Here is a 27,290-nt window from a genome sequence, read left to right on the forward strand (position 1 = left end):
GTCTGCTATATACTATAAGTGTGAATAGGATGATGAGCGTACCCACTGAAGTATACTCCCAAGTTGCCCAAGATGCATTTGGAACCTATGACAAAAACCTGAATCACACTGAGGCTAAATATCTGTTGATTCTCCACCTTTGAAAGTTCTGAAAACATTGTAAGTGAGAAAGTGACCAAGTAGAAAATCAACATGTGCTCATTTGATCCATAAAACTCATGTAGACACATTTCATTCTGATATTTCCATTGTGCTACTGACTAAACTTCTGGCTAACTTCAAAACAAGAGCCCTATTTACAAAAGTGTTAAAGACTAATAGAAGACAAGAAGAGATGCTTTTATTTTGAAAAGGGAATGTTTGATTTTTACGTTCCGCTCACAATGCATCATAGAACGGTTGAGTATGACTAGTGTGCCCATCGTGCATACTTAAAAATGTCCCTATATAGTTTACATCCAGGTATTTCTCACGTACTAAATCTTTTCATACTATCTAATGTGAACACACTACATACTCATTTTGAAGTTAGACTTGGTATAAGCAGTACATTAGTGTGACATTTAAAACACAGCCAATGCTCTCTGTCATTGAGTTAATTAACACATGGAAATTCACTAATCCAGCCACCTGTGTGCAAGTCAGCAGCTGTTACCGTTTAAAGGCAGATTTTAATTCAAATCAAATTTAAAAAATCTGTTAATAAAAAAATACACAAACTGCATCCAGACAGCATAGAGATGATGGTCATCTGTTTTTAACATTGATTTATTGGCTTTACATGTGAAAAATTAAAAATGATGTAAAAAATGTAATGAAAAATTAAGTTTTTGAAATAAAATTTAGAAAGCATGATCTACAATAACTCCAAAATGTTGTTTTTTTAATGAACAGTAAAAATGTATTTGTTAACATCAGTGGTTCCCAACATTTTTGTCCGTGTGTCCCGTTTGCATTTTTGTCAAATCGGGTTCATATCACAAGTACATCCTCCACTATTTCATATGTCGTTTCATTTGTGTATCAGTGCCTTCTCCTGAACTCCTTCCTGTGTTAAACATAGAGTAATCTAAGGATTACTCACCAAACTCAAATACTAAGTTCATTGAAAAAAATGTGTATATATTATATATTATTTATATGTAACTGATTATGTAAGCGTTTACTGTCAAACATTCAGATGCAGTGTTTGATCAGTGTTTGATCAGTGTTTGATCAGTGTTTGATCAGCGTTTGATCAGTGTTTGATCAGCGTTTGATTATTTAGACTTGGCACATTTCCAAGGAAAAGTAGTGGGGCTGGACTTATCACTTAGAAAGAGAAGTGTGCGTGTGTGTATACCTGGGATATGTGGGTCTTCCAGTCCAGTGGGGATCTTCCATTGGTCCACTTGCAGTTTGAGGGCGTTGACCTCGTCAATGTCTCCTGGTACCCTGAAGGTCAAAGGGAAACACATTCATCCACTGATGTCCGTGGTTGTGTGAAGCCCCTCCCCCTGTTTCTTCACCTGAAAATGCCCTCGGTCTGGTCTCCGTTCAGGCCCAGCACCTCCTCAGAGAGGCGGGTCTGCACCCAGGGCAGCTGGCGGTCAGGGTACCTCTCCTTCTGCAGAACCATCACCTCCTCCAGGGACGAGCCAAACATGGAGGGGCTGAAGATGGCATTCCTGGCATGTTTGATCTCCTCTAAACACGGCTTCTGTAGGCCCTACACACATCACAAGAAACTCACATATGACGCACAACATGCACATACATCCATCATTCACCCATCCATCGATCCTTTCATCATCCATCCATCATTCATGCATCCCTTAGTTGTGTACTTCCATCCAAATCTATACATCCATCATCCAGGCAATCTATCCATCCATCATTCACGCATCCATCATCCTTTCATTATATACATCCAACTAATATCTATCCATCCATCATTCATGCATTCATCCACCCTTCCATCATTCAAGTGTGCATCCATCTTCTATACATCCATCTATCTATACGTGCGTGTGTGTGTGTGTGTCAGTCCTGTTGCTGTATTCAGGCAGTAAGAACCAAAGACCCAAAGATGTTTACCTTCTTGGCTCCAGTGAGAGCAGCCTTGGTCAGTTTCCTGTAGCAGTGTTTAGCGTACATGCTAATGGCCACACCTTCAGCAAGAAGAAAGACAAAACACATGAGCCGACCAACACACAATGCTTTGCACCGTCACAACACAATAGTTCTCTGAGAATGTTTGACAATCAGAGAAAGTGTTTCACTGATGGTGAGAGTTGGACTCCACCCAACGTTAGCGACAGCTTCTCTCTCACCAAGTTATTATTTACATTTATTATTATTATAATTTATTAAACACAGATTCCAGAGCAGAATGCAGTAAATGAAGAGGTGAGAAACAGAAACACGTAGGCTGACCCTTGGTGTCGTTCAGAGGGTCCATGTGTCTGCAGATGTAGCCCTCCAGGTAGCTGTGGAAGCGAGGCGTCGGAGGGAAGAAAGCCAGGCAGATGGCCATCAGCTCCCCAGCCACGCTCCAGGCTGTCGTAGCGGAAGTTCTCCGTCGTCTGACGACACAGTTGGATGTAGAGCTCGTCTCTAAGACCCTGGTGGCTCCATCCTCGTACCACAACCTGACACAAAACCAGGAACACAAGGAACTCGTTCAACATCACAGCGTGTGGATTATATCCAATAGAGCTCAAGTGGTAACCAAGATGAATCAAATATTTCTAATGGTGTATAATGTAACACGCATTAGTACACGTGCATTATTTTGGTGGGTTCCACTTCCTGTCTTGCTGCCCGCAATTACCATTTTCTTTAAGTTCCCGTAATTCATATCCTCACCCATTTCTGGTGTGGCTATGGCATGTTGTTGGCGTCTCAATCAAACCACTGGAAACTGATTAATGAAACACTTTTGGTCCATCGTATTTGCGGTAAGTGTTTTTCTATATATTGACACGTTACCGATCAAGTGTCAACTGTATACGTTGAAGCTATAAAGTTTTACCTAAGAAGTAAGTCGCTAACTTAGCTCATGCAAAACCCCATGCAGATTCCATGCACTTTTACCATCGGGCCATCCATGAGGAGTAGAACAGCTAAACTTCAACTTTAAGGTCATTAATTTAGGTTGTTTTTAAAGAATGATGCCAAATGGTAGCCAACAGTTTATTTTAAACAAATGCTCATTTGTTTGGCCATTATTTTTCATTTTGACCATCTTTGAGCACTTTTTTTGGCTAACGCTAAAATGCCTATGAGGTTTGGTTAGTTTTGATGTATGTTTAAAATGTAGCTACGTGTTTGCTTTTTGTCAATTGTTTGTTGCACAACACTTTTATTTAATGAACTCTGAATTGAACATAAATTGAATATTTTGATGATTGATATTTAGTCCACTTATGAACATGATTGAATAATTAATATATACCACAATCAAAAAAACACGCACTTCCCTTTTACTTGAGGCAGTGTGCTGGATCAAAAAGGTCCAAAAATCAGACATGATGTCAGACATCATGTCTGATGAAGGGCGGTCAGCCCGTCTTTTGGTGTATATTAAAAACTGAAATTGGGAGCTAACTATGCAGTTGTGCGGACCTTCTTTTCTTCTTTGAATAATTACTATAGTAATTTTGATTGAGAGATGATTCATGAGTAATGTTAATTTGAAGTTCATGAAATAGATGTTTTTGATCTTTGTTGCAATGTATCATCTAACACATTTAATCATGGAAATTCTCTTGCATGTTTGCTCATGCATTATTTAAGTTTGAATGTTGGGTTACAATAATCTAGGGATTAACCTACTTACTTTTGAATACAAAACTTATTTGTGTTTTTGGCCTTATAGGTGATTTTTTTTATATGGATAAAATCATGGAACCCTGAAAAGAAATCAACACAACCGCTGCTGAACACTGGATGGCGAGCTAGGATGCAGTAGGACATATTTATTTCCTCCCTGCCGTCCTGTCATCCATTTAGCTTTCCCAACCAAAATCTGTTGGATTATACTTTTTTTTTCTTCTCCCTCCTTGATGAACATTGGGAGTATTGAAACGAACCTTTGCACATCTGCACATCCTGTTGGATTGCGTTTATTCACACACGCTGTGTGAACTCATTATTTAGGTTGAACTGTTTTCGATTGCATTTGGATTTTATTCTCTGGTACTGTTTTTTCCCATATTATTACCACCCAACTAACATACAGTATTTTTTTGTTTACTTCTAACAATAACAACATAACTACACTTCTGTTGTTTGTTTTTCATTCACATCTCGGCTCCTATATCGAACCATCTTCTGTTGCCGCAGTCAGAGTACCTAGTCCATAACTAACATTTCAAACTATGTTACAATAAGGCTCTCTATACATCGAGTCTTCTACAGCATTTGACTTACTTTAATTCTCCAGTGAACTTCATGAACATCATCCAACAGAAGACGTCTCGTCCTCTGACATCTGCGCTCAAAGCTCTGATCTAGTTCCTCCCTCAACTCTCAAATCGGAGAAAAACTGAACTTTAAAGCTTCACCATTCCATATGGTATTAAGATTTTTATTTATTTTTTACATGAAAAATGCAAATATATATAAATATTCATATGCAAAAAAAAATCTTAATACCATATGTCATGGTAATGCTCTAAAGTTCAGTTTTTCCGATTTAAATACAATGGAGATCATCTAGATATAAAGGTCATCTTGGACTTAAATTGAAGCTTATGAACTTGGGAAGTTTACATTGTACATGTAAATTTGAGGCAGTGATATGCAGCATGAAATGCTTGAAAGTGATCACTTTTGTTGACAATTTGTCAGGCGGACAGACTTATTTTTTGAATGTGTTGAGAGTGATATTTGACAGCAAAAAAGCAACAATTCCCAGAATGTTTTTCTGCTAGTTTCCCCTATATGTCAGGATACACCATGCAAAGATGTAGGGTTATATGAGCATTTATGTAGCTGCAGTTCTTTAATATACGCAATTACATTATATCACAAGAAGCTTGTCCGAAAAAGGCTGTTTTTTTTGGCCCCTGAGACCAAACGGGGCCGAATTGGGGGTGGTCGTTATCAACTTGTGATGGCCAAAGGTATAAGATAACAGGACATAATAGTGAAAAAAAGGACATCCCGAGGAGTGGCCCTGGCTCCCGGCCTACGTGTCCTTTGTTGCCCTGTGGAGCAGTCACAGGTAACAACAAGCCTGCAGGATACTACAAGCACTACTGTGATCTCTAACAATACCATGACTGTGAATAAAAGGGTTGGTGATAAGAAATTAATGTTACTCTATGAAAATTCTAATTAGAAAACCTCAATAATCATCCTAGGAAGGTGAGTGAACAGCAAGCATCTCCATGGTTACCCCCAGTACAGACATTCTATTTATTATTATGGTGGAACACACCTCCAGAGCCACGGTGAGGGCGTCGGCCTTGGAGCGGCGGTCTCCCATGTACATCTGGATGAGTTTGAAGATGTCCACAGCCTCTCTTTTAACAGCACGGTCTGATGTGACGATCATGGGCTTCTTGATGGGCTCGCTGCTCCAGGCCAGCATGTTGGCAATGGAAACTTTTCTCCGAAACAGACCCTGAGAAAACGGGGACCATCAGAGCAATGAGAGAGTCTTTAATCCTAGGGCTGCTCGATTATAGAAAAAATGATAATCACGACTCATGTTTACTTCAGTCATAATTTACGATTCTTCAAACGATTATTTGTCAACCAAAAAGTTTAATTTTTGTACAAATCAATTTAAACTATATTCTTTACTTTTGAATATGAAGATAAAAGGTTTTAGTGGTAAATAAGCAGAAAAAAGATGCTCAGCTTGTCTAAGGAGTTTATGTAAGTTAATCTAAGTTTAATTTATAATTGTGTTGAGTATAACTTGTAAATTAAATGTTTAAGTGTTGTATGTGGGTACATATGTTGATATATAAAACTATGTACACTTTTCTTTTTCTTTTGTTTAATTTCATTATATCACTTTGAAAACCTACATGTAAAAGAGGGTGATTGAACCTCAAAGAAATATTCTCTGTTTTATTGTTTACTGTTTTAAGAAAAAAGTACTTGTAAAGATCACAGGCATCTATTTATTTTAATATTTTATCTGTCAAATTGTGTTGTATGCCACTCTTTGTAAACTTTGTGTTATTGTTAAAACAAAAATACAGAAAAAAAAAGAATAAAAAATAAAAATAAAATAGATTCTTTAAACATGAATAAAATCCTTCAAACACTAAAATCAAGTATGTTCACTTGTGCACAAAACAAAACACTTATTCCACGTGATGTGTCTTTGCTCTTCATCATCAAACCCAGTGTTCCCATATAAGAGGATTTGATTTGTCTTGCTTGTTTACCAAGTGTTTTTACTGCCATGTTTTGAGAGTGCTAGCAAATACCTTCCTCGTGTTAGCCTGCAAACTAGCTTTAGTTTAAGCTTTGAGAGGTGCTTGCATGCACGTGCATTAATAGTATCAATAATCATTGTCCCTCGTATGTGACAAGCATTTGTCACGCCCTCCACCTCTAGCGCCACTTAGGGGCGCTGTTTTCCCTGTTTGATTTTCTTTTTTAACCTTTAGTGGTGCTGTGAGTGTTGCCTGATTGCTGATGAGTTCCAGCTGCAGGAGGCAATCAACAGTCCATATAAGCGTATAACCATATAACCATCAGTCAGTCCCAGACCGTAGCATTACTCAGAGCTCAACTCAGAGAAATCACGACCAGATCGGCTCAAGCTTCCGCCTTGTACCGTCTTGCCTCTGCCTTCTGTGGTCTCCGTTTCTGGAACCTTCCCCTGCCTGTTCCGTCAAGCTCGTTGGACCTTGTTTTTTGGCAGACTTTGCTTCACCCTTACTTAACGCCCTGGTTCTCGTAATGCTAAGCCTGATGCTCTCTCCTGTCAATTCTCCACAGAGAAGCAACTTCCTGAGCCTGAGAACATCCTCACCAAGACCTGTCTCCTGGCCTCCCTCACCTGGGAGCTAGAGGCCCAGGTTCGTCAAGCCTAAAGCCAACAAGCCGACCCAGTAATGGACCTCCCAACACCTTGTTCGTCCCTGACTCTATGCGCGCTCAGGATCTCCAGTGGGCTCACTCCTCTCGAGTTACTGTACCTGTCATCCTGGAGCTGCCCACATCCTTGGCGTCCTCCGTCAGAGATTCTGGTGGCCTGCCATGGACCATGACACACGTGAGTTTGTTGACGCATGTTCCAACTGTGCCCGTAACATGTCTACTCAGCCCAGCTCAAGTCTCCTGCAGCCCCAAGTCCCTAGTCGTCCATGGTCCCACATTGCGGTAGATTTTGTCACTGGACTGCCCCATTCGCATTGTAAAACTGCCATCCTGACTGTGGTTGACCGGTTCTCCAAGGCTACCCATTTTGTTGCTCTCCCTAAACTTCCCACAGCTCAAGAGACTTCAGATATTCTGGTGGCAGAAGTCTTCCGGCTTCACGGCATTCCTTCCAACATTGTGTCCGTTCGTGGTTCCCAGTTTACATCCGAGGTCTGGAGGGTTTTCTGTGCGGCGCTTGGGGCAACGGTCAGACGGAACGCATCAATCAGGAGATGGTGTCCCTTCTGAGATGCATCTCTGGGGACAACCCTGCGGCCTGGAGCACCTTCCTGCCTTGGGTTGAGTATGCCCACACCACTCTCACCAATGCCTCTTCTGGACTGTCCCCCTTTCAGTGCTCCTTAGGGTACCAGCCGCCCCATTCCCGTCTCAGGAGCTTGACTTGGCGGTGCCCTCCATCCAGGGGTTCATCTGGAAGGTGGGGAGAATCTGGAGGCCGGCTCCTTCTGCCCTTCTTCGGTCGTCAGCGAGGATAGAGAGTCAGGCCAACCGATGACGCTCACCGGCACCTACCTACACCCGGGACAAGAGGTATGGTTCCGTGCCAAGGACATTCCCCTTAGAGTGGAGTCGAAGAAGCTGGCCCCACGTGTCATTGGGCCGTTTCCAGCCGACAAGGTCATCAACCCCAGCGCTGTTCGGCTGAAGCTCCCAGCCTCGATGCGCATCCATCCAACCTTCCACGTCTCCCAGCTTAGACCTGTGCGGCAGAGTGCTCTGGCCTCCCCTGTCCGTCCCCCTCCTGCGCCCAGGATGGTTGGCCTGGTGTTCAGCGTGCGGCGCCGGGGCCTTCAGTACCTGGTGGACTGGGAGGGCTATGGTCCAGATGAGAGGAGCTGGGTTCCCCGTGACCAGATTGAGGATGCTCCGCTCATCCGGGATTTCCACCGCCTTAGAGGGGGGTACTGTCACGCCCTCCACCTCTAGCGCCACTTAGGGATGCTGTTTTCCCTGTTTGCTTTTCTTTTTTAACCTTCAGTGGTGCTGTGAGTGGCCTGATTGCTGATGAGTTCCAGCTGCAGGAGGCAATCAACAGTCCTAACCATCAGTCAGTGCCAGATCGTAGCATTACTCAGCGCTCAACTCAGTAATCTCACCAGCTCGACTCCAGCTTCCGCCTCGTACCATCTTGCCTCTGCTTCCTGTGGTCTCCGTTTCTGGGACCTTCCTCTGCCTAACTGTATGAAGTCATGTTTGCTGCTGTCACAGAGATCTGATGCCTTTGATAAAATAATAATAGTCATTGGTTTACTGTGTATGTGGAATGTTCTAACAGAGTAAGACGACTCTTTCCAAATAAACTCTTAAACTAATCTAATCTGGGATGTAATTTGATTTAATGAAACATGTTTTCTTTCCTCTCCTAATAACAAACTCGTTAAATAGATTTCTGAGTGTGTCCTAACCAAGACCTCCACCTAAACAAGCCGCACTACAGAACTCATTCACACGTGCTGTCCCTTATAGGCAGAGGTGACAAGTAACAAAGTACAAATACTTTGTTGCTGTACTTAAGTAGTTTTTTTTGTGGTATCTGTACTTTATGTAAGTATTTACTTTTTTGGTGACTTTTTACTCCTTACTTTTTTAAACAAATATCTGTACTTTCTACTTCTCACATTTTAAAAATTAGCTCGTTACTTTTGAGACCTTCGAAGATGACGTCACAACGTGAAAAGACGCAAAAACCAACTACCGAGAAGCTAGTGCTAGTCAACGTGCTAACGTGGAGAAGCTAGTCAATGTGCTAACATGGGGGAGAAGCTAGTGCTAGTCAACGTGCTAACATGGAGGAGAAGCTCATGCTAGTCAATGTGCTAACATGGAGGAGAAGCTCGTGCTAGTCAACGTGCGAACATGGAGGAGAAGCTCGTGCTAGTCAACGTGCGAACATGGAGGAGAAGCTCGTGCTAGTCAACGTGCTAACATGGAGGAGAAGCTCGTGCTAGTCAACGTGCTAACATGGAGGAGAAGCTTGTGCTAGTCAACGTGCTAACATGGAGGAGAAGCTAGTGCTAGTCAACGTGCTAACATGGAGGAGAAGCTAGTGCTAGCCATCGTGCTAACATGGAGGAGAAGCTAGTGCTAGCAAATGTGCGAACATGGAGGAGAAGCTTGTGCTAGTCAACATCCTAACACGAAGGAGAAGCTAGTGCTAGTCAACGTGCTAACATGCATAGTTTGAGGTTTTTTCTGATTTGCAGTTTTTATTGTTGACTTTGTCAAGTTTTTTAAAATGTTAGGGTGCTTTCACACCCGGGTGGACTCGGTGCGGTTCAGGCGGTAAATGTACTACTCAGACAGCCGGGTCAGTGCTGGCAGTGACAGACCACAGTCTGCTCAACTACTATATATAATACACAGCTCACAGCATGCACACACAGCCCCACAGATGATATATTACTCACAAATTGTCTCTGCTCTACTCTCGCCATAAGCCTCAGAACACTGCGGCCTCACACACACACATAAAGACACACACCGCAACGATAAGTTCTTGCACACGCAGAAACAGACCGCAGAAACACAATTTGTCTGTACACACACATAGCTTGATAAACCCTCTGATTAGACAAGAATCTGCTCTTTATAGAAGCACGGAGTCAAAAACATTGCTGCAGCGGTTGCTTCACACATGTAACAGACTTCCACAATAAATCTGTCAATCAATGCTCATCAAGGGCTGTGATTGAAGGAAACCCTCCTCCCGCCTCTCAGCTTTTATAGGAGGGCCAGGGCCAACAGTGAAAGTTGATGATGCAGGGTAATCTAAAAATCCAATTCAGCCAATAGCAAAATTCAATTGTAATACCTGGCGTTCAACCCTTAGAGGGCAGTATTGCTGACATTTTACAGTTAAATACGCAAAATAAAATACTTTTACTAAAATGTTAAAAGTTGGATTAGGATCAATCAACAGCACTACTTAATACCCAAATACATATCTATTCAGCAGAAAAAAGTGGGTTTGGGGTTTAGTTACTCTTTAATTACATTTAGTAGCATGTACTTTTTTACTTTTACTCAAGTCATGGAGCAATTTCAATACTTTTACTTGATATCGTATATCACCATTTTGAGAAACAATATCAAGATATGAGTTTTGGTCCATATCACTCAGCCCTAGGGTGAATGCAAAGATTACCATTTTAAAAATGCAGTGAATTCATTATTACTGCTTTTTAGATGTTTCTATTTAGAAAGAAGCACTAAACAAGCCTTAAAGGCTTTCTACATAAAAACAATTCTTAATGCTAAACGTTAGCATGTGATAAGAAACGACTGAGCTGTTCACAGTACCTGTGTGTGCTTGTTGAAGTGCTTGGAAGCCCAGTTCTCGATGTCGGTCTCAGAGGAGGGCTTTCTCAGAGTGAATTCTGGGAAAATCCCACAGCTGGCACTGGGCATCAGATTCCTGGCGTTTCGACTGGCTTCAAACTGAGCACAGGCTCCAAGATCCTCAGACTGAGAGACAGACAGAGGAGGAAATAGAAAGAAGAAAACAGGACTCCACAGTTAGAACAGTCTGGGGCAGATTCATTAAGATCTGAAATAAAGGGTGGTAATTCAGTTGCTTCCCTAAATCCTTTAGTGAAGCAGTTTTCTCACCTGCTGTGCGGAATTCACTAAGATTGCAGCAATAATTAGTGCAAGTTCAGAACTGGGGCAGACCACCCATATTTAAATGAGCGTTTTGTATGTTTTGTGTTGAACGTGGAGGGTGAACATGAGTGCACGGAAGCAAAAATTTAAATGTGAAGCAGCAGAACTGGAGGTGTTAGTAGAGGAAAAAAATATGAATTACAGCAGATAGATAGATAGATAGATATTCTTTATTCATCTGTAGTGGAGAAATGTGCGTTGATGTGACTGTAAGTCACACTTTTTTTCTCTCTCTCCAACACACACACACACACACACACACACACACACAACTGGAGCCTTTTTTCATTTCCGCTGTGTTTTCTGTCCACACTTACAGCAGAGATGATCTCTGTGTGTGTGTTTGCACCTGCTTTTCAGCTGCACTATTTTCTGGTACTAAAACTATCATAGCAAACAGTTCCAGAATTCATGAATCACATTGCTCCCCCTGCATAGATGTATTTGCATTTCTTCCTCCCATATTTTTGCTTCCCATGGGAGATCCGCCTACTATGCATATTCATTAGGGTGAAACGCGCTAAATGGAATGAGGGCGCATTGGGAAGCAGGGGCGGGGCACGCCTGATTCCCTGAGCTTTGTACACATTAGCACATGGAGTAACGTTTGCACACGTTTTAATACCACTAAACCTTTAGTGAATCCGTCCCTTTGTACGACTGTGCATGAACCCATGAAGAGCTGAAACCTGTAATCTGGTGGATATTTTTGCCTTTACTATTCAGTGTACAAAACAAAACATTCAACTATGTACATCAGAAATGTGCAATGGGTGAAATGAAAACAAAACAAGAAGAAAAAGATAAAATGACGTCAAAAATACGCAAAAATGAAAAAAACAAAAACACAAACATGAAATGACTCCAAAAACAAACAAAACAACAAGAAAAAGCTATAAAAATGACTCGAAAAATACACAAAAATTTATAAAAAAAAAAAACCAACAACATGAAATGACAACGAAAACAATTTCACTCAAAAAAAATGGAAAAAAATAAACATACAAAATTACAGAAATTGGACAAACAGACAACACAAATTCACAATTTGTTTCCAACAACACACATTACTACAAGTATACACAAAAAGTACACAAATAAAAAACATATTACACTTGTCTCTTTAAAGCCTAAACAGAAACAATAGAATGTTTTGTCCACTGATTCTCAGTCGGCCGTAGATATGTCACAACAAAGAATGTGTTCACAGCCCGACACAGTCACAGAACGACGAGATATATATAGCACTTTTTTTAGATTACTAGCAAAGTATTCCCAAAGCGCTTCTAAATTCACTCACTGAGAATTACACACTGGGAAGAAAAGTGTTTGATGTGTTCAGTCACTTCAGATAGTTTCAACAGTCATGTAGTGTGTGATTCTGACTCAAAATCAGATCCAAACTGTTCTAAAGTAGAACAATACGGTGTAGTTTAAAGCTGCTGGAGATAACAATATTTAATCAGATAATGACATATGTAACCCAGGTCTACCTTTGTATATATTTATAAACTACAATATTAATTAATATATATAGTATATAACAGGTAGAACTCACCTTTTATATGAATATGTATAATTTATGTATTTATTTACTGCCCTCAACAACCTCAACTCATGCATCAACACATGATCTCTTTAAACCATGTTAAGTAGAACTGGTCATATGACCACACTCAGCCAATGGTAACATCAGAGCAGCCATTTTACCTGCAACTTCCTAGTCACACCTGTGTGGGGAGGAAGCTTCCAACTGCCCTGAGCAGGATGGTCTCCAAACAAATTGTAAATACCTAATCCCTTGCTTTATGTAACACACTGTCAGCATAGCACCTTATTTTTAACCTCTAAAGTGTACCACTGGTCCGGGTTGGAGTCCGTCAGGCTTGGGTGGTATCCAAATTTTGATACCGTCAAACCTCCTCCCTATTTAAAAAATATGACGTAAGGCTCAGGGTGAGTTCACACCGAACGTGACTGTGTATGTGTGTGTGTCTGTCTGTCAACGGAGCTGAGTGACGGGGAGAGAGAGGTCTGATCACTCCTTTTCCTTCTTCTCCGGCTGTACGTTTACAGCACTTTTCATAGACTTTTATGGTTTAAATGATCAACTTATGGAATTACTAAAGGATGAGTTCACTCAGAATGTAGGCTTATTCAAGAAGTGAACTGCTTTAATTTTTCCCCGGTAAGATGAGGAAGCCTCCCGTTGCAGCCGCCTCACTGTAGCGTGAGGGAATGGCTACTGCCTCAGCTCTACAGACAGTGTAGGACGGTGGAGTTGTCGCTTGAAAAGTTAAAATTTTCCAACTTTGAGCGACTTGGTCGCTCAAATCACGCAAGTCAAGTCGCTTAAGGGGGGATAACTTGAGGTTGCACCATTTACATTGATTTGAATGTAATCTAGTCGCTGTCACGTAACAACAACCCATTACACACATAAGTGCTCCTGGACATAGAATCATGTTTAGCCTTTAAATAAATGATATTTAAAATTCAATCCTTGTCTCCTATATAAGTGCATTTCATTTTTTTTTTTAAATGACGGTATTGAAACTGATACCATTGCTATTTTTATGACCCCGTGGTATATGGTATTCCCGTATTACCACCCAAGCCTAGAGTCCGCTGCTACCATCAGATGCAGCATTAATAGAGGAATTGGTGAGTGCTGATATCAGCTTTGTTGCTTGCATGCTAAGCTAGCATGCTATCACAGCATTAGCATAGATGAGCTAAAAGTTGGGTTAAACTTTATACTCATTGTACAGTATGTTATTCTGCCTGTCTGATATTTATTTATACTATCAGTGAATGCTGTTACTATGGAATATTTTTGAATGTATTTTGAGTGGATTATTGGTGGGCGAGATAACGACTCCAGCTACTGGAAAGTATTGCAATAACCAACCATCGCACTGCGGGTCTGGTAGGAGGCTGACATAGCCTGCCCCCCACTCTGCTGCCTACACTGTTTTCCACAAGTGTTGTTTTATAACCATGGACACTCATATGGATCTCAACTACTGATCCTTCTAATGAACTTTCACCGTGGGTTGCCACATTCACTGTGAAAAGGAAAGGAAAGGAAAGCTGGATTCCTGGATGTCGTTACTTTGAACTCTGCTAATCGCTGGGGTTCCTCATTGATTAAACTCAATGAACTGATAAAAAGGAACGTTACACATAGTTTAGGCTTCATAGATCAATAACTCAAGGAGCATTTGCTCAAAAACGAGGTGTAAATGGTTGAAAATGCCGCTCAAAAGTTTGTTTTGATCTCAACTGTAAACAGTCTTATTGACAGTGTTGAAAAAGTTTGGTGCATTGCTTTGTGGGATGTAGAGTCCCGTAGACCGCTGTTTCTTAAATGGGGGTACATGTACCTCTAGGGATACGCAATGGAACTACAGGGGGTACTTGAGAGAGAGGAAAATTAACAAATGAAAGCATAAAACATATGGGGTTTTATGTTTATTTTTTGTTAAAAATGCTAATCATACTAAATATTACCAGCAACTCACAAAACAACAAAAACACAGAAAAGAAGAAAAAAATATACTGAATAATAACAATGAAAATACACAAAACGACACCAAAAATAACAGAAACATACAAAATGACATAAGAAACAACCAAACGACACCAAAAACACACAAAGAGATAGAATAATTTAAATAATACCAACAACACACAAAAATGAGAAAATGTACTGAATAATAAAAACAATGAACAAAATACACAAAAGGACAACAAAAACACAAGGGTCAGTCTTGGTCCCACATCAGGAGGGAGATGACTGTAAATGATCAAAACTATCGAAATAAATCTATTCATGCATCACTAAAAACATTCATTTATTTACAAAATGAGATTCTTTAAAATGTGTGTTATCACTCATTCATTCCATCATTATTATCTATAGTTGTTCTTTCACAGATTTCTGAGTAAAATGTTGTAGACGGACAAAGGGTTTACTTGGATTCAGAAGCAAGAGAAAGGGGTACTTGAGCCAAAAGAGTTTGAGAACGACTTGTTTACAGTACTCCACATCCCACAATGCAATGCACCAAACAATAGTGCTTTTCTCCAGCAGCTATAAGCTCTAAGATGCGTGCTAGTGTGAAAGCTGTGGTACCTGGGAGGGGTGGAGGTAGGGCTCAGGCGAGGCCAGGTTGGTCTGAACTGAGAGGCTTTTCTCCAGCAGAGCCTGAGGGAAGCCCAGCCTGTCAAAGGTGCTGCGTTTCCAATAGTGACCGTCGCTCTGCGCCAGCGCCTCATCCTCGCTGAAGGCCCTCACCACCGGCCCCGGCAGAGGAAGAGGCACTGCACCATCACTCTCATAACCATCTTTGGACCCACCCACCCCTTGGGCAGCCGTCCCTCCATGCCCAGAGTCCCAACTGCTTCTCTGTTTCATCATCAGCTGCGCCTCCCAGGCCAGCCTGGCGTGGGCCAGCATGGCCTCCGAAGCCGTGCCCGCCAGCTCGCCCTCCACACACCGGGCTAGGTCCTGGGGCAGGGACGGCTTACGGTTTTTGCGTTTGCGGTTCCCGCCAGGCGAGAAGGCCCCGGGGCCTGCCGTAGTTGAGGAGGACAGGGAGTGACTCTGACTGGATGACCATGATATGGAGTCCTCATAAAGCAGTCTCTGGCCACCATCACCACCATCCCCACTGTAGTCCAGCAGGAGGCGGGGGTCCCTAATGAGGGACTGACTGTGCTGCAGTGTGTAGGATCCACCGTAGGAGCCGCCGTAGCCCCCCGTGGTTCCGTAACGCAGAAGACGATCTGCAGTTTTAAAGCGAGGACTGGAAGACGACTGCTCCACGTACACCAGCTGCTTCACGTACTCCTTCCCCACTGGACTGTACTCCAGGTTCTGGTTTTTCTCTGGGCATTTCTGCTTGGTCAGCACCAGCTGGCCGTAGGGGGAGTGGCTCTGCTTGGGGGAGTGGTAGATGGGGGCAGAGGACTTGCGAGCAGGTGATTTTCCCGTGCTGTAATAGGAGGAGTCTGTGAGGTGCAGATCAGTGGGAGGTTCTTCATAAATAGGAGGTGGCTGATACTCTGAGGGGGGCTCTTCATACAGCGGGGGCTCGTATCCATATCGCGGCGACGGGGGCTGAGAATCAGCAGAGGATCGACGGAGAGAGCCGCTGCCCCCAAGCTCAGCCCGCTTCAGGAAAGGAGAGTGACGACGATCGGCGTAGAGAACAGGTGAACCGTCTGCTTCGGAACCAGGGTTTTCTCCAGAACAGCGACGGGTTCGTGACGTGGTCCCTCCTCCACCTGGAGCCCCAGAGGGTGGGGGATCACAGGGGGAGTAGCCATTGCCCTGATGGGCCAGGAAGCTGGGCTCTCTGTCAGTCACTTTAATCAGCATCCGCTCCTTTGTACCAGTGTTCCACCTGAAGGGTGAAGTCCTAACCAGAACACACAAACAAAAGGTTCAGGATCAGTGAAACATCACAGGGAGTGGACAGAAAAACACGTGAAAGCACTTAGAAAAAACACTCATTATTTTTGAAGCAAAGATCCTCTGAGTTTAGGACGTTTAAATATAAAGTTTTTCTCTTAAATATAACACAAGGCCGATTATTTGTACAGCACATTTCTAAACAAAGGGTTAGTGTGCTTTATATGATTTAAAGTGAAATTACCACAATGAAAACGCCAGAAATTGTGAAGAACTCACACACACAACAGGGTTGGGTTCAATTACATTTTTCAATTACAATGAATCACAATTACTGAGCCTTTATTAAATAACACCATAAAACATAACCTTCCACTTTGTGTTAGCTTTCTGTTAGCATATCTTTCATTCATCCATCCATTTTCAGACCCACTTATTCCTGTTCAGGGTTGCGGGGGTCTGCCGGTGCCAATCACCAGCTCTCATTGGGCACTGGGCGAGGGTACACCCTGGACAGGGCACCAGTCCATCGCAGGGCAACACAGAAAGACAACCACTCACTCTCATTCACTCCAATGGGCAATTTAGAGACTCCAATCAACCTTACAGTCATGTTTTTAGATTGTGGGAGGAAGCCAGAGTACCCGGAGGAAACCCACGCAGCATGGGAAGAACATACAAACTCCACACAGAAAGGACCCAGGTGTCCACCCCAGGGCTTGAACCCAGGTGTTAGCATATCTTATTTTTATTTATTTTTTAATAATTGTCTTTTTTTTGAGACAATTACAGAAAAAATGTCATAGACCACAGACAATATTTACAAAACGTATACATTATAACAATGTAAATATATGTGTGGGTGCGTGTGATATTATAATAATTATAATAATGGTATTGTGGTATTAGAGGGTGAGGGGAGGAGACAACAACGAGTTAATAATAGGCAAATATGTATATATAAACATACATACAAAATAGATGTAATAAAATTGAGAGAAGAGAGTGAAAATGAGAGAGAGAAAAAAAACATAATTAAAGAAGAATAAATATCTTACAACAGGTTGATTTCTTAAATCAGATGTAAAATACACAAAAAAATATTATCTATCTAATTAGTTTTTCATCTCTTAACGACCTTGTTAGGCTTCCTTATCTATGAAAATTATTATTATCATTATTTTTGTTGTGGGCTTTTTTTGTGTCAGTATAGCCCTCAAAATAATGAAATGATCCTCAACAGAACTGACAGGTCGTGAGAAAACTTGATATGAAACATATTTTAATAATTGTTCAATACATACTATATTTGTACAGGCCATATAACTGCATTTAAATTGTAATTGACAGTTTTTAATAGAATTTCCAATGTTAATTATCTGAACTCAATTAAAATGTCAATTATAATTACATCATAATTGTAATTTATTATCAACTACGCAAATACAATTATAATTTACCCTGACATGCACACAGTTTATGATATAAATTCCATGCCTATTACAATTACAGTCAATTATCTGAACTCAATTACAATTACGTCATAATTGACACACAGTTTTTAATAGGATTTTCATTCCAATTACAGTCAATTATCTGAACTCAATTATAATTCAATTATGATTACAACAGCAACATATTTTTTCAATTAAAATTACGTCATAATTGTAGTTAATTATCAACTACGCAATTACAATTATAATTGACACTGACACGCACACAGTTATTAACAGAATTTCCATGCCAATTACAATTATAGTCAATATCTGAACCCAATAACAATTTAAATTATACTTACATCATAATTGTAATTAATTATCAATGATGTGATTACACACACACACACACACACACTCTACAATAGTAGAACTACTAGTGACAACCTGCTGCTTGTGATTCACAGGAAGTAAAACAGGCTGAACTGCAGCCTGTGGCAACAACAGAGCTTTTCCTTCATCAGCCAAACTCAATGAGCCGAGGCCTCTTTTTCTGCTGCTGGTAACTAAACACAGGGACCAGGAACAAGAGGTGAACTAGGTTAGGAGGAAGGAAGTGTGAAATCGATTGCAGACTTGGCTACCGTTCATTTGCTAATGCTTCCACAAAGATCCCTGAGGCCACAGCCCGGTAGAGACGCTGTGTGTAGCTGGTCCTTTATTATGCATAATGTATATGTGGGAAAAACACAAGGGAAACCATAAACATAATAGCAATATGCTTTGGGCCTATTGTTACTCACTCCATGTTCAGACCTCTGACAAACTCTATTCATTTGTTCCCACAATACTTTAATGTTCTTCTAGGGCTGGGCAATATATCAACATTCAACATATATTGAGTTTTCTATTTGGTTGGTGTCAATTACATTTTTCAGTTACAATTACGTTTTCAATTACGTTTACAGTTACCGGCATTTTTTCCAAGTACAATTAAATTACAATAAGTTTTTATTATCAGATCACATTCTCAATTACTAAAGTTCAAATACATGGAATCACAATTACTGAGCCTGAAAAAAAAACCTAATAAAAGTTAACCTTCCTCTTGTGTTAGCTTTGTGTTAGCATCTCTTATGATAACGAGTCCTAAATCAGCTGTAAAATACACTAAAAACATTTATCCATCATCTAATTTATTTCCTATCTATTAGAAATAGGGTACCTAATACTTAAAAATATAGGTTTTAATATTTTTTTAAAGGGTAAAATGTGTGAAAGCTTGATATGAAACATTTAAATAATTGTTAACTACATATGTTTAGATTAGAAGTGTACATAGTAACATGGTTCCCCAGTTTTGCGTTAAATTATATTTGACAATTTTTATAAAATTTTCATGGCAATTACAATTACAAAGTCAATTATCTGAACTCAATTACATTATAATATAGAAAATTACAATATCGCCTATATCGATATATATATATAGCTTATTTTGTATTAAAATACTCATTTTAGGAGACGCTGTTTTCACTATTTCTCAGAACACGAAAAGCTCAGTTAGATGGATTTCTGAGTGTGTCCTAACCCAGACCTTCCCCTAAACAAACCACTCTACAGAACTCACTCACACGTGCTGTCCCTTACAGGAGATAAAGCCAAAAGTGGAACATATTGTGGAGCTGTTCATACACAAGTCCCATTGTGTATTTTTTTTCCTCCTTTTGTGTATTTTGTTGTCCTCTGTATTTATGTTGTTTTTCTGTGTATTTTTGGTTAACTTTGGATGTCTTTCTGGGTCGTTTTGTGTATTTTTTGGTATATATGTTGTTCTTTTGTTGTCCCATTGTGAGTTTTTTCTCCTTTCGTGTATTTTGTTGTCCTATTAACTATGTGTGTTGTTCTTGTGTGTATACGTTTTTGTAGTAATTTTGTGTATTTTTTTGCTGTCTTTTTGTGCATTTACTTTTGGGACCGCTAGTTGCCCATGTTTGTGACACACGCACTAGTTTAGCCTGTGTAGCCTGAGATTCATATCATATATTGCCATTTTGAGAAAAGAATATTGAAATGGGAATTTTGGTCCATATTACCCAGGCCTATTTTCTTCTTCTATCAATAACTGTTTTACCTAAACTTCACATCATTTCTATCCAATGAATCCATAAACCCTCTAGTTGTTTGACCCGCTGACAGCTGCTAGACAGCCTCTGATTTTCCATTTTTGTAGAAAACCAAAGGGAAAACATGAATTCACTTCCTGAAACAGAAATGCCAATATTGTTATCATTATTTTCTAATTTACATTTTTTTTTTTTTAACAGAAGTGCACATTTCAATCTGACACTGAATAAACATACATGTTTTGGGAAATATCCCACATTCACACACAATGTGACTTTATAAAGAGACGGAAATGTCAATTCATGTGCAAAATCTGACGTAATATTTGACCGCAAGAATCTATGTAAATCAAGTCTGCAGCAAACAAACCTCAATTTTATTTTCAGGCAAAATCATGCAGCCGTAACACACACACACACACACATACACACACACACACACACACACACACGGACACACGCACGCTCACACACATCAGTAAAAGATGATGTAAGCATTACTAACAGCCTCTGACTCAGAGTGCAGATAAACAATAAACTGGATGAGCCTTCAGTATTGACTCTGTGTCAGAGTCAGTTCATACACATACAGTATATACCATATCTCAACCAATAATCGGCATGGCCGATAATATCAGCCAAAATTCTTCATTTTTGTAATAATTTTTTTCTCCACGATTGCTAATAAAAATCATTTATTATAAAATATGCCCCTTTGGCTCCTATACAGCCAAATACAGATCTCTGTTTAAATGATGTTGATCAATCACACAGGCTTCCTATGCCAATAATTCACACTGCATTGGGAAACAAACTCTCCACAATAAAAGCACATAATTAAAGATTGAAACAGAAAGAAAGATTGGGTTAAATGTGGAGTGAAATCCTACAGGGATCAAAAAACTGACTGATACGTTTAGTGTTGTAGAAAGCCAACATAGAACAACTGCTTCAAGTTCTCAATGTAGGACACTCTTTAAAATGATACATTAACCCTTTTAAATGTGCCGTTTATATTTCCTTCCCACTCTACAATATTGGTTTCACTCTGACATGTGACCTCTTCCTCCCCAAACTGAGGATTTACTGGCTGCACATCCATGACGTAAACGTCATATAGAGTTGGTTATGAGTGAAAACCCCATCCTGGCAGATGAGCAGCTTCACCAGTATGCCACAGATTTTACATTTCAAAATGTTTGCATATTTCCTTTTCGTTTTTATTCCATTGGCTTTCCATAATCAAATGTCATTACAGCCAATTTAACCTCCAGAATGAATGGCAAAGATGTTTAATACTGTGTTATTGTTAAGACCGATAATGATATTTGGGGTTTAAAAAGCCAATAAGAGATAAATCAGCTGATAAATTGAACATACACAGGAACTTTAATTAGTAACACTGTCAACATAATGACTGTAAAGCCACTGATTATTAAGAAAAGGCAAACTTGTGCAAACTGTATTTCTGGAACACAATGTAAAAAATAACAAAAAATAATCAAAAGTAAAGTTGCTCAAATCACCACCTTCACTGGTCAAAGGCTAAGCGAGCTATAGTTGTGCACTATTGACATTTAGGCAATATTTAAAAATGAATAATACAAATAATAATAATAATAATAATAAATGATAACAAGTAATTTTGCCATTTCTGTCCGTTTTCCACCAACATAAAGCATTGGAGGCCCTACTCATTTAATCCCAAATGAGTAGAACTGCATATTTGACCCATTCTGAGTTCACTGCATTTATAATCCAAAACGATGCATTTTTTTCCATCATAATCAGTTGGTGACTCATTTCCAGATAAGCGGCAAACTGGAGAGTCCACATGCTGGAAGGGGGAGTGAAATCAACCGCCAAATGATGCAACGTAATGATCGCAGTTTAAAATCTAGTTTCCAATTTTCATTTTTAAAACATCCTCCTAAAAAATTATAACAACCCCAATACGATTTCAAATAATTAGTCATGCATCCAGTGTGTGTGTGTGTGTGTGTGTGTGAGCGAGCGTGTCCGTGCGTGCGTCCGTGTGTGCGTGCAGGTCAATAGCTCACATCTGTCAGGAGGAGAGCAGTGTGGCACATGATGAATTGCCTTTACAGCTCATGTTAACAGCATCTCTGTCTCCAGAGACAATCTGACCATCTGCCTCCTCCTCATCCTCACTAAAGTTCAAACCTGTAAACACCATCTAATCTGCTTGATCCCAACATCTACGGCCTATGTTCCCAAAGTGGGGTACAAGTACCTCCAGGAGTACGCAAATGTCACATGGGGGTACGTGAATAAAAATGTATCTATAATAAGTGCTACATTCTTGTTCAAAGGTAACAGTTTTAACTTGTTTCCATGTTTTCTAGAAGTTCTTTAAAAATAAAAGATATGGAATCTTATTATTGAAGGAACTTTTGTTTTACTTTTTTACTTACGGCCATGGCCAAAAATATTGACACCCCTGCACCTCTGTCAGATAATGCACCACTTCTCCTAGAAAACTGTTGAAATTACAAATGCATTGGTATTCACATGTTTATTTATTTGAATTCTAAAATCTCTAAAATCAGGAATATCTTGTCCCAAAGTGATGCTAAAACTAATCCATGCATTTGTTACAACTAGATTAGATTATTGTAACTCTCAACTGTCAGGATGTCCAAGTAACCACAAAAAGTCTCCAGTTAATTCAGAATACTGCAGCTAGAATACTAACAGGTACTAACAGGAGAGAGCATATTTCTCCAGTGTTGGCTTCCCTTCATTTGCTTCCTGTAAAATCTAGAATAGAGTTTAAAATCCTCCAGTTAGCCTTCAAAGCTCTACATGATCAAGCTCCTGCATATCTTAAAAACCTGTTAGCGCCCTATCGTCCAGGCAGAACTCTCCGCACTCAGTCTACTGGTCTTCTTGAAGTTCCTAAAGTGTCCAGAAGTAGAACAGGAGGCAGAGCTTTCAGCTACCAGGCTCCTTGCCTTTGGAACCAGCTCCCAGTCTTAGTTAGCTGCTACTATCTCCGCCTTTAAAAGTGAACTCGCAACCTACTTATTTGCTAAAGCGCATACAGTATAATAGCAACAATCTAAAACTGACTTGGTCTCAATGTTTTGGTCACAATTAAGATTAAAGATTAAGATTAAATTAAATCGGGGCTTTCGCCTTTAATTGGCCATGTAATGTTAGTACATCAATGGAATTTGTCCTCTGCATTTAACCCATGCCTGAGGAAGCCATTTTGCGGCGCCTGGGGAGCAGTTCAGGGTTAAGGGACTTGCTCAACATCCCACAGTGATGGCCCAGGTGAGGCTTGAACCGGCAACCCTCCGATTACAAGCCCAGCGTCCTTAACCACTAGGCCACCACTCCCAATCACAGACCATTACACGCAATGGTCAACACCTCAGACCACGGCGAGAGACAATTACATTCAAAACCTACTTATTTACTAAAGCATACAACGTATACTTTATACAATAATTTAAAGAGGACAAGGTCCCCTCTGTAGTGATCGCTGAGATCACTACGTGTGCCCAGTACAAGACCCGTGGTAGCATTTTGGATGGCAGGTAGCATCACTGCAGACCCCTCACACCCTGCACACAATCTGTTTAAACTCCTCCCCTCCGGCAGACGCTACAGATCATTGTATGCAAATACTACCCGCCATAAAAACAGTTTCTTCCCCCAGGCTGTCACTCTGATCAACACTACACAGTCATAGAGTGTCAGACCTGTTTCTGTTACTGTGAAATAACCATGGAACTAAACATAACAACACTGGATCAACCTGTCACTGTGAATGTTCATGGACATAATATTTTCATTTAAATGTTCACCTGCACTACTCATCAATGCACTACTGTACTTTTATCTTATTATTATTATTGTATTTTTATTTTATTATTATTATTATTATTGTTACTATTATTATTATTATCTTGTTATTTTATTTAGTTTGCACATATTAGTCTAACTACTCTTATACTTATATATTTATATTTATGTTTATACTTATTTTTTTATTTATTTTTCTTTATTCTAGTTGATTGTTATTATTTAATGTTACACTATCTGAGAGAGCACAGGTCACCAAGACAAATTCCTCGTGTGTATTCATACACTCTTGGTCAATAAAGTTCATTCTGATTCTGATTCTGATTCTGGTTGTTAGAAGTTTAGTATTCATATTAACCCAATCACTAGGAACAAGTGTGTCATAGTATATCATGTTTTTCCTGCAGTCTGTGCCTTCTCCTTGCCCTGAGGGCTCCCTTTTCTTTTTCAGGTGTCTTGATGTTGGAGCTGGTAGTTCCTGATTGATGGTTCACGGACAACTGGTCTGGGACACCCGGATGGACTATCTTTCTATCTGATTCTGTTTGCCCTTCGGTTCACTAACCTCGACCAGTCAAAGCAGATGGCTACCACCACTGAACCTGGTTCCACTGGAGATTTATTCCTATAAAAAAGTTTTTTCTTCCCACTGTTGCTAAATGCTTCTTTTTTACTACAAACTATATATTTTGTTAAAGCGCACCGAGATGACTTTGTTGTAATTTGCGCAATACAAATCAAGTTGAGTTGAGTTGAATAGATTTGAAGGATGCCTTCTCCCAACTGCTGTTTTGAGATCTCTCCACAGGTGTTCTATGGGATTTCGATCTGGACTCATTGGTGGCCACTTCAGAACTCTCCAGCGCTTTGTCTTAAGCCATTTCTGAGTGCTTTTTGAAGTGTGCTTTGGGTCATTGTCCTGCTGGAAGACCCATGACCTCTGACAAAGATCCAGCTTTCTGACACTGGGCCCTACATTGTGCCCCAAAGTCTTTAGTAGTCTTCAGATTTCATGATGCCATGCACACAGTCAAGGCATCTGGTGCCAGAAGCAGCAAAGCAACCCCAAAACATCAGTGAACCTCCGCCATGTTTGACCATAGGGACCGTGTTCTTTTCTTTGAAGGCCTCATTTAATTTTTTGTAAACAATACAATGATGTGCTTTACCAAAAAGCCAGACGAGTTTGCCAAAACTTACCTGAGGAAGCCAAAATCTTTCTGGGAGAACGTCCTGTGGACAGATGAGACCAAAGTAGAGCTACATTTAGTAGCATGTTCTTCTTTACTTTTACTCAAGTAAGGGAGCGACTTCAATACTTTTACCAGAGTCATTATTTATTCAAGTATCTATACTTTTATTTGAGTAGTGAAGACTAGTTCCTTTGCTACCTCTGAAGACTACCCTCTAGTGCAGACATGGGCAACTGGCGGCCCAGGGGCAACAGGTGGCCCTCAGTCTAATTTTGTGCAGCCCCCAAAGCAAATTCCCAAAAACTGTAATTCAAGAAGTTGGAAGGAATATAAAGCCCAACATAATACACAAAATAACTCTCAAAACCCAGCAAAATACACAAAGTACACAAAAATTCCAAAAAACACAAAATGACTCATGAAACAGAAAATGACAAAAAAGACAGGCACAGCAACAAACAAAATGGCTATAAAAACATCAACAAATTACAGAATTGCTCCAAAGACTCACAAACTGTCAACAAAATTACACAAAATGACAGGAAAATACAGAAAACAAAAACAAAAATTCAGAAAGCAACCCCAAAAAAGCACAAATTTACAGCTAAACTGCAGAAAATGACAGAAAAATACACAAAATTACAACAAGAACACAAAAAATAACAAAAAACATGACAAACAACCAAAAGAAGACAAAACCTTTGTGATAGAGTTGCCCATCCCTGGTCTTGTCGTAACAGAAAAAGCAATCTTGTCAAAAAAAAGCAAAATGTGTTCGTTATTAACTTGATTTTCTGTGAAATGTAGAAAATGAAACAATTTCATAAATTAGAAAAATAAAGTGTTGCATGTTGAAACTTACACATTTCCAACCTTTTTAAGTTACTGCTAGCCTTCCTTATTATCTTAGCCTCTAATTAAAGTGAAACTGTGAAAATGTAGTATTTAAGAAGCTGTTTTTAAACCCGTAGCCCTTCAGACTACACATTACATGTGAAGTAGCTCAGAAAGGTTGGTAACAGCTGATCTAAGGTATGCTGACCAAATCATGGAACTCAGATTTAACATTGCTGTTTATTTCTAAATCAGCTGATTGCATATACGGAGTTGTGTGGATTAATGACCAACAAGTACATCTGTGCATCATGTATGTGTGTGTGTGTGTGTGTGTGTGTGTGTGTGTGTGTGTGTGTGTGTGTGTGTGTGTGTGTGTGTGTGTGTGTGTGTGTGTGTGTGTGTGTGTGTGTGTGTGTGTGTGTGTGTGTGTGTGTGTGTGTGTGTGTGTGTGTGTGTGTGCGCGTGCGTGCGTGCGTGCGTGCGTGCGTGTGTGCGTGTGACACACAGACCAGACGCAGTGACCCATTGCAGATTACTGCCTCCCACCTCTGGGAGACAGAGGAAAGGAACATCTTGGTGTTCCAACGCAAAAGAGAACCTGAGGGTACAGGAGAGGTGACAATGCTCCAATGACCAGAACACAATGTACTGGCAGGAAACATGACCCACTGACCCCTTCTGTTCTCTTCATTCACAAATTGATTTTCCAAATAACTATTTAAACTTTTCTAATGCACATATATTTGGTCAAAACTGAGGCTCACATGTAGTTTTAAATGTTCAATATCTCTGGTGGTCAATAGTCTGCAATTCTAACACTAAGACTTACTCTTGACTCATCATCAACAGCATTTTAGTTGACTGCCAAAACATTAGTCGTTTTTTGATTTGTTTAACTTTGAGTAACATGATAAAACTAAGAACTGCAGCAGGAGTTTTAGATAAAACTAGTGTTAGTTTTAATCAATCTTTAATCAATTTTCTTTTTTACTCTAACCCCAGTATTCTCGCACTATAGTCTGTTGTTAGCAAAGTCGACTACTGCGCCCGCTCAATGTGAGAGTGCATTCAATTCAGTGCAAACATGGCAGATGAAGCTCCACTGGGTAAGCCAACTTAACTCAGAAGTTTGGAACTATCTTATTAATATCCAAGTGAAATTTGAAAGATCAATACTGAATTAAAATTGAATCGTGATTAATTGATTCAAAACCTTATTAATCAAAATCAAATTGATTCAGAAAATTGGCCATGACACCCAGCTCTAAATCTGAGTGTGATATATATCATCTACATGTAATATATAAAGCAACATATGAGAGACACCCACAGCAACAACATCTTTAAAGGATCAATGTTGGAGACCTGCACAGTGTGGCTCATTTAATGG

At 40.0% G+C, this 27,290-nt stretch overlaps 1 protein-coding gene across 1 annotated transcript in view; it reads right to left on the bottom strand.

Moving 5' to 3' along the window:
* The window catches only part of arhgap39 (Rho GTPase activating protein 39), a 56,433-nt gene that overhangs the window by 6,626 nt on the left and 22,517 nt on the right, over positions 1-27,290 (bottom strand). Inside the window, 8 exon segments of the mRNA XM_028444615.1 lie at positions 1,343-1,434; positions 1,509-1,708; positions 2,077-2,150; positions 2,416-2,521; positions 2,523-2,630; positions 5,426-5,611; positions 10,693-10,857; positions 15,194-16,481. Of these exon segments, the coding sequence (XP_028300416.1) occupies positions 1,343-1,434; positions 1,509-1,708; positions 2,077-2,150; positions 2,416-2,521; positions 2,523-2,630; positions 5,426-5,611; positions 10,693-10,857; positions 15,194-16,481 (2,219 nt within the window).

The sequence above is a fragment of the Gouania willdenowi genome, chromosome 4, assembly GCF_900634775.1.
Source record: "Gouania willdenowi chromosome 4, fGouWil2.1, whole genome shotgun sequence".
NCBI classification, from domain to species: Eukaryota; Metazoa; Chordata; class Actinopteri; order Blenniiformes; family Gobiesocidae; genus Gouania; species Gouania willdenowi.